This window comes from Capra hircus, chromosome 18, assembly GCF_001704415.2.
Source record: "Capra hircus breed San Clemente chromosome 18, ASM170441v1, whole genome shotgun sequence".
Taxonomy (NCBI): Eukaryota; Metazoa; Chordata; class Mammalia; order Artiodactyla; family Bovidae; genus Capra; species Capra hircus.
The window spans coordinates 52,684,466-52,692,933 of record NC_030825.1 but is presented as its reverse complement, the minus strand read 5'-3'; the positions used below and the strand labels follow the sequence as shown (position 1 = coordinate 52,692,933).

The following is an 8,468-nucleotide window of genomic DNA, read 5'->3' as shown; positions in this document are numbered from 1 at the left end:
AGTAGCATTTATTAAGATTTTTTTTTTTCTTTGGCCATGCGATGCGACATGTGGGATCTTAGTTCCCAGATCAAGGATGGAATCCACGACACCCCCTGCAGTAGAAGCTCAGGGTCTGGACTGGACTGCCAGGGAAGTCCCCAGCATTTCTACTCTAATACCTTTCATTACACTCTTTCCTACCCTTTGAATCAGGTCCCCATATTTTCATTTTGCACTGGGCCCAGCAAATTATGTAGCTGGCCCTGGCTCTGACCCCTCCCCTTCTCTGACACATCCCAGAGGGAGTGGGTCTGAGGGAGGCTGGGAACATCACCGGGCCCAGAGCCTACCCTTCCCCAGGGGACAGGAAATCCATAGTGCAGATGGCCCCAGGCTTGTCTGACACCCTGGCATGACCTCCGGGGCTGCGGACCTGGTGCCTCCACACTGACCCCTCTGTTCATCTCTGGGGAACCGATTCTAAACCTGTTTGCAATGACCCCTGTGCAGGGCAGTGGGGAGAGTCATAGAGTAGTTATAAGCATAGACCCTGCATTTAAACCTCGCTGTGTTCTCCGGTCACAGGCCATGTTGCAGGGGTGGTGGGGCGGGGGGGCAGGCTGTCAGCACCCAGGATGCGGGCAGGCCTGAGCAAGAGGAGACTCCCCACCCTGGGTCCCACTCCCTCCCAAGACGCCAGCTCTTCTGGTCTGGCCAGTTGGGGTTCCTCCCTGAAACTCTCCCACGCAGCTGGGGCCTGCAGGGCCTCCTGCTCTGGAGTGCACAATAATACTTGTATTGTCACCCTGCCTCACTCCATCCCTCAGGAGACAGGGGGTTTCAGACCCATTTGGCAAAGAAGGCAGCTGAAATTCAGAGGGAGATGGTGTGGCTGGAAGTCACAGAGCGAGAGGATGGCAGAGGCGGGGGTAAAATTTTAGTCTGTCCGACTCCAAACTTGAAATTTTGTCCACTGCCTCGATCCACCACGAAAGACTCTTCTCTTTTTATTATAAGACACCTCAGAGGCTCAGAGAGGTGAAGACTCTTAGGTAGGGTCACAGAGCAAACCATAAGTGGGGCTGAGATTCCCAGGCTGGGAGGCAGGAAGGTAGGGGGCAGTGCTGAATGACTTCACAGTCACTCACTTTCTCTCTCTGAGCTGCGGCATGATGCCAAGTGACCCAGCCTAGGTGACTGAGGTGCTAGTCATTGTTGGCAGTGTGTGTGGGGGGAGGTACCCCATGGGGTCCAGGGAACGGATAAAATTTTTATGAACACAGCCGCTATTTTCCTGCCACAGGTAAATCTCATCATCTATTAGTCAGGAGAAACAAAGGAAGATTACAGCTGTAGCTTTAAATAATAATAGAATATAAATAATATACATAGTCACTTATATTAGTTTATATACGGGGATGTTTAGTCACTTTGTGGTTTGCCCCGGGTTCTTATTTGTTTCTGTGTTTGGACATGGGAGGCAGTGGTCCTGACTGTGTCTCACTCCATCACAGTCACAGTGCGGCCTCATCTGTGTTGGTGCAGAGGTGGAACGGAGCCCACAGGCCTCCAACTCCCAGTCATCAGGCTTGTTGCTGTCTTTCTCACCCAGGAGACTGCCCTGCTCCCTCCCTCGTCTCCTGCCCTCCTTTTCTCGCCCCTACTATAGTCTTTTCCGTTTTTTACAGAGGCCACAGTGGCATTCCACCCTGCCTTTATCCCTTTCTTTTTTTTAATACTGGAGAAGGAAATGGCAACCCACTCCAGTATTCATGCCTGGAGAATCCCATGGACCGAGGAGCCTGGTGGGTGACAGTCCATGGGGTTGCAAACAGTCGGACACGACTGAGTGACTTCACTTTTCTTTTTAACTTTTTTTTTAATACTATTTTTTTTTAAGATTTTTTTGATGTGGACCATTTTAAAGTCTTTATTGAATATGTTACAATATTGTTTCTGTTTTCTGTTTTGGTATTTTGGCCATGAGACGTGAGATCTTAGCTCCTCAATCAGGGATCGAACCCACACTCCTTGCATAGGAAGGCAAAGTCTTAACCACTGCACTGTCAAGAAAGACCCTCCCCTTTCTTTTTGTAAGAATCGTGTACATACAGTAAAGTGCATAAATATACAGCATATGGTTTGGTGATTTTTTTACATATTTGTAGTTACATGTGTAACCACCACCCAGATGAAGACAGGAGGGGCTACTTACTCTTTACTTCACTCTTTTGGGGCAATACCTTCCTAAAATGACCCCGATTTCTATCACCACTGATTAGCTTTGCCTGTTCTAGAACTTTCATAGAAATGGAGCCACATGGTATCTTTCATTTGTTTAAGACTTCTTGAGCTCCACATAGAGTTTTTGAGATTCAGTTGCTGCCCAGGCCAGTAGTTGGCCCATTTTCATTGCTGCGTAATTCCTTGGGTTTAGTGAATTCATTTCTTGAGAAGTTTTTGCATCAGGTGCCAGACTGACAGATGAAAAAGCAAGTCTGATTGTGTCCCCCAGACGTAGACCCCCAGAGACATTCTCCATCTTGCTCAAAGTTAGTTCAGATCTCTCTGCAGGGCTTGGCAAGCCTGGAACAGTGTGACCCCTGCCTGGCTCCTGCGCCTCAGCTTCCCTCTCAGTCCCCTCACCCTCTGAGCTCCAGGGGCACTGCTCTCCTATGTTTGAATGGTCCATGTTGCTTCCCACCGAGGGCTTTGCCATGTGCTCTGCGCCCATCCCGACCTGCTTCCCTGTTTAAACCTCCAAGTCTTTAAGGTTATCAGGCAACTCAGTGATCTACATCTCCAAGGATGCTTCACTGATCAGCCCCCTACTTCTAGACGCCACACCTCCTTTTGGCTCCCTCCTTTTCTTCCTTCATTGTCTTGGCTGGAAATAACAATTTGGATGATTATTTAATGCATATCTTTCTCCCCCATCAGAAAGTGACCTCTGGGAGGACCAGCACTGGTTCTGTTTAGTCTCCAGCATCACCTGACCCCAAACCTGCATTCATTTAATATTTACTGGATGCTGAGCATTGAGCAGGCCCCTTCAGTGAGCCTCAGTCCTCTCCTCTCTCCCCCGTCTCAGACCCCAAACACACAGACTTTCTCCTGGGAACTGCCAGGGAACCATGACTCCCGCCCTTTCCCTCCTTGGCAGCTGTGGGTGACGACGCACCCAGGGGCGGGTGTCACGCCCCACAGCGGACGCTGATTTGGCCCGGTTGGGCAAGGCCAGGGTTGCCTGGGGGGAGGTTACTCATCCCGGGCTCAGGTAAGAGGGCCTGGGTTGGGAGCCGGCACACCTAGGGGGGAAGCCGAGAGAGCAGGACGGAACCATGGACCCCGCCAGGAGAGCAGGCTCCTGGGCAGCGATCTGGACTATTGGCTGGCTGCTCCTGCTGTCCTGCTGCTTCCAGAAAGTGAGTCTGTTGCCAGAAGGGAGCGGAGGGGGCACAGTGGGAGGTCTAAGGAAGAGTCTGCCCCCACCCTGCCACCCCTCAATGGAGAGAGCTGTGGGAAGAATCTCCTGTCCAGAGCAGAAGGAGCTGTGGGGAAAATTCTTCCACTTGGAACAGGGGGATTGTGGGAAAGATCACCTGCTTCGGTGGTGGAGGGTGTGCTCTAGGAAGGATTTGCTACCCTGGGCAGAAGGGACTGTGGAAACTTTCTTCCATCCTGAGTAGACGTCTGGGGGTGAGTGGGGGTGGGGGTGGGGAGGGAAGTCTCACTGAATGACTTGACTGTGGGTAGAATTCTCCCATCCTAAGAGGAGAACTGAAAGAAGGAGTCCCCCCCCCCCATTTAAGTCAGGGATCCCCCACCTTGGGCATAAGGGTCTGTGAAAAAGATACTCCCACTGTAGGCGTGAAAGGGACACAGTGTCTCTCCTGGCCTCAGATTTGCGGCTACGTTTTCCTTGTCCCTGAGGAGGGCATGCAATCCACTCCAGTATTCTTGCTTGGAGAATCCCTTGGACAGAGGAGCCTGACGGGCTACAGTCCAAAGGGTAGCAAAGAGTTGGACACGACTGAAACGACTTAGCGCGCACACATTTCCTTATCTCCCTGCCCCGGAAAAGGATGTGCGGTACAGTTGCACAGGGGTGGAGGGAGTGGGAAGGACTATTTCTTCTTTGGGGAGGAGACTTCAGTTGGGATCGCTCAGTTCTACTTGCCTCTGCACCCCCAGGAGCGAAGGCCCTGGAGTGTTACAGCTGCGTGCAGAACGCAGATGACGGGTGCTCGCCGCAGAAGATGAAGACGGTGAAGTGTGCACCAGGCGTGGAAGTCTGCACAGAAGCTGTGGGGGCCGTGGAGACTAGTGAGTGGAACCTCCTGGTCCTTGCGTACTAGCTTCCAGCTTCTCCATCCGGGCCCCGCCTCCCTATAGTCCAGCCCCTCCTTCTGACTTTGGCCACACTCACTCGAACGCATCCCCATTCTTCCCTTTCAGTCTGCAAGGGCCTGGGCCTTTCAACACACCCACGCCCTTAGGGCTTAGAGAGGTGAGGACTGAGCGCTGCGCAGGGGTGAGGTGACCTGGGAGAATCCAGACCTGGGACCTCGTCTCCTTCAAGGGCACAGCCTGGCTCACTGAGATCTCGCTATCGCCTTCTGACCCTTCCAAAATCCTCTCCACCCCAACCAAGCCTCCCCCATCCAATGGGGCCTTTGGTGATGGAGACCCACCCTAGAGATACTGTCCTAGGGTCCCAAGGCTGAGGCTTCGGGTCCCTCTGACCGGCCCCTGTCTGAGGTCACAGCTGCTAGGAGGCTCCATCTATCTCTGAGCCTGTGCCTTCTTCGTCAGTCTCAGTTCTTTCTGCTGTTGCTTTCCGGGTGAGACTCCCTGTGGTCGTGCCCCTTCTTATCACTCTTACCCCGTCCCAGCTTTTGTGTACAGTACCTGTCAGCTTCTCTGTCCCCTCATACTCAGATCTCTCAAGTCTGCTGTTCTTTCTCCTCGGATCTGCTCTTTCTTCTGAACCCCCCTCTCCCCGGTGCTCCCACCTTGGCCTGCCTATCTTCTGGGCCGATCTATTCGAGGCCCCGCCAGGAGGCCACGCCCCTCTGACCCCGCCCCCTCCCCTCTTCGCAGTCCACGGGCAATTCTCGGTGGCAGTGCGGGGCTGCGGTTCGGGAATCCCCGGCAAGAATGACCGCGGACTGGACCTTTACGGGATTCTGGCCTTCATCCAGCTGCAGCAGTGTCCCCAGGACCGCTGCAACGCGAAACTCAACCTCACCTCGCGAGGGCTCAACCCCGCAGGTCGGTGGGGGCGGAGCCACAACTCTGGAGGGCGGAGCCACGCCTGGGCCGAGCGGCTGGGGCGGCCGCCAGCAGGAGGCGGGAAAAATCCTCAAGGGCTGGGGGCGGGGTCACATCCTGGGGGCGGGGTTAGAGGCGGAGCTGCGTGTCCGTCGAGGGGCGGAGGCATGGACTCGAGGGACGACGAGCAGGTCAGTGCTTCTTGAACCCTGTCTACTGCTTCCTTCCTCCTCGCCCCCCTCGCAGGCAATGAGAGTGCCTACCAGCCCAACGGCGTCGAGTGCTACAGCTGCGTGGGACTGAGCCGCAAGGAGTGCCAGGGCAGGGCGCCTCCCGTCGTGAGCTGCTACAACGCCAGCGACCATTTCTACAAGGGCTGTTTCGACGGCAATGTCACCTTGACAGCAGGTGAGAGGCGCTCCAAAGCACCTGGCCTGCACTGGTCGTGGTAGCCTTTTCTGAGGCCTCATGGGTGGTAGGTAATAGTACCCCTTCCCAAAGGGTTCCCTCACCTTCCCGCGCCCTCTGGGAACCGTAGGCCTAAGTTGGTGGCTTGTCCTAGAGTGTCATGAGAAATGCAGTCCTATTCCCAGGATAGCACGGGAATAGGAATACTTTTGCCCCAGAGTTTTGGAGGAAATATGTTTTCACAGAGGCTTGCCAGGTGCAGAATGGGAGGATGTGCAACGGGAAATGTATTAAAGTCTCTAAGATTCTGCCCAGGCATCGTGGGGAATCTAGTCCTTAAAACTCAAAGGTTAGTGTCTCCTAATACTTTGTCCACCCCAAAGTGTTAGAAGAGATGTGGTTCAGCCTCCAGGTCTCTGCCTCAGGGAACCATGAGTTCTTGAAATCCCATCCTCTGCGGGGTGTACTATGGGAGATGAAGACCCTTATGCTGGAAAAGATTGAAGGTGGGAGAAGGGGATGACAGAGGATGAGATGGTTAGATGGCATCACTGACTCAATGGACATGAGTCTGAGTACACTCTGGGAGTTGGTGATGGACAGGGAGGCCTGGCATGCTGCAGTCCATGGGGTTGCAAAGAGTCAGACACTACTGAGTGACTGAACTGAGTTCTGACTCTAAGACTGAATTTTGGCAACGGTGGAGTCACGGAAGGAAGAGGGAGGCAATGTTCTTCTCTTTCATCCTGTTGAGAGGTGTTATATCACAGTTCAAACCTTTCTTCCAAAGCACTGTGGAACTTGTAGTTCATTCTACACATTTTCCCTCTTAAGTCCTATGGGAAATGTGGTCTAGTGAATACAAAAAACAGCGGGACAGTGTTTCTCAAAGTGGGGCCCAAATGGAGACATAGGGATTAATGGATGCAGAGCCCTTCCGTCCCCTGTTTTGGATGTTCTTGACCTCGTGTTGCCGCTAAGTTTCGTTCTGGCTGTGCCTACCCTACCCCTAAGCATGGACCTACCCGCGTTTCTCCTGCAGCCAATGTGACCGTGTCCTTGCCTGTCCGGGGCTGCGTCCAGGATGAGTTCTGCACCCGGGATTCGGCGACAGGCCCAGGGTTCACGCTCAGCGGCTCCTGCTGCCAGGGGTCCCGCTGTAACTCGGACCTCCGCAACAAGACCTACTTCTCCCCTCAATTCCCACCTCTCGTCTTGCTGCCCCCACCTCGGTCCACCACCCTGGCCCCAACCAAATCTGTCAGTACTTCCACCTCAGCCCCATCCTCCACTGTCACCACCAAAGCTACCCCAGTCTCCACCACCACCCGGTCCACCACCAAACCCATCACCCCAGCTCAGACCAACCAGACGTCTCCGCAAGAGGTGGGGCATGAGACCTTCCAGGAAGAGGAAGCTAGCTTGGCTGGAGGTGCTAGTGGCCACCAGGACCGCAGAAATATGGGGCAATACCCCGTAAAATATGTGACCCCTAGTAAAGGCTCTGCGGCTCCTTGGGCTGGATGGGTGACTCTTCTGTTGGCTGTGGCTGCTGGCGCCCTACTATGAGCTTCTCCACCTCTCGCCCTACTTCCTGGGCCCTGGATATCTCCCTTTCCATTACTTCTTTTCCCACCCCCTGGACTGGGCTGGCCCAGCCCCTGTTCTCCCCAGCTTTTGCTGCACTGGTTTGCGGCTTTGGGACATAAAGTTACCGTTGTATATGTATATATATATCCTGCCGGGATGTTCTAGCTTTTTGAGGGCAGCAGCTGTATCCCCCGCATCTTTGTCTCTCCCTGGTGTCCTCCTGATACTAAGGACAGTGGGAAGTCAGAGCTGTCCCAGGGAAGGAGGGAGAGACGCTGATAAGCTCTCTGCTCTCTGTTCCAGCTAACCTGGAATAGGAGAGGCGGGGGTGTTGATGGCTCTGCCCCCCGCCCCCCCAGGCCCTTCCATCTTTGTGGGAAACATTTTTTTGGCATCTTCTCTTTTCTAGACTGTGAGCTCCTCAAGAGCAGGGCCCGTGCCGTGTCTGGCACATAAAGGCTTCAATAAAAGTTTGATTACTTTGTATAGTGTTTTGTTTTAAAGTTTAAAAAAATATTTATTTCTTTATTTGACCGTGCCCAGTCTTAGTTGTGAGGGATGTTTGAGTTTCGGCACGTGGGAATCTAGTTTCCTGACCAAGGGTCAAACCTGGGCCCTCTGCTTTGAAGGAGTCTAAGTGTGTGGAGTCTTAGCCACTGGACCACCAGGGAAGTCCTGTGTAGTGTTTTATAGGAGTTATTCCTAGTTCGCTGCTGACACCAGACTCGTGGGAAGTTGACCTAGGATGGGAATGCCAAGACCGAGATAGAGAAACTGAGATCCAGAGTTACAGCTCCCAGGGGAAGTCACACTTGAACACCATTCACCTCCTGAGTTGAACGGCGCACGTGGGCTGTCCCACCCGGTGAGAGGGAGACCAGGTGAGACCTCTGAGCAATGTGGAGGGGTGAATGGGACTCTTAGCAATGCTTGGGAGCAGAGGGGAGTTTTGTTTCATGGGTTTACCTGCCTTGCTATCTATCTGGTTTCTTAAGAATCATTGCACAACACGGGGACTATAGCCAGTATTTTTTTAGTAACTGTAAATGGAAAGTAACCTTTAACAATTATATAGGAAAAAATAGCCTAGCTTCACGATGAAAAGAAAAAAAGAATCATTCAGTGGCTTGGTCATGGCATCCCATGTGTCCGAAGGGCTGGCAGGTGCTGCTGTCAGTCTTTGCTTCCTGTTGGGAACTTGGGGCCTGAGCCTC

General features: G+C 53.3%; 1 protein-coding gene across 1 annotated transcript; it reads left to right on the top strand.

Moving 5' to 3' along the window:
* On the top strand, positions 3,237-7,740 carry LYPD3 (LY6/PLAUR domain containing 3). Its single transcript, XM_018062512.1, has 5 exons — positions 3,237-3,393; positions 4,153-4,308; positions 5,086-5,256; positions 5,503-5,664; positions 6,707-7,740. Exons 1-5 carry the CDS (start codon positions 3,324-3,326, stop codon positions 7,231-7,233), a joined length of 1,086 nt encoding a protein of 361 aa, XP_017918001.1. The 5' UTR covers positions 3,237-3,323; the 3' UTR covers positions 7,234-7,740.

What these genes read in the sequence shown, in the direction of transcription:
- LYPD3 (XM_018062512.1), top strand. Translation starts at nt 3,324, where the DNA reads ATGGACCCCGCCAGGAGAGCAGGCTCCTGGGCAGCGATCTGGACTATT. An exon ending in CTGGCTGCTCCTGCTGTCCT is followed by an intron (nt 3,394 to 4,152) that starts GCTGCTTCCAGA and finishes GGGATCGCTCAG; the next exon opens with TTCTACTTGCCTCTGCACCC. An exon ending in TGTGGGGGCCGTGGAGACTA is followed by an intron (nt 4,309 to 5,085) that starts GTGAGTGGAACC and finishes CCCTCTTCGCAG; the next exon opens with TCCACGGGCAATTCTCGGTG.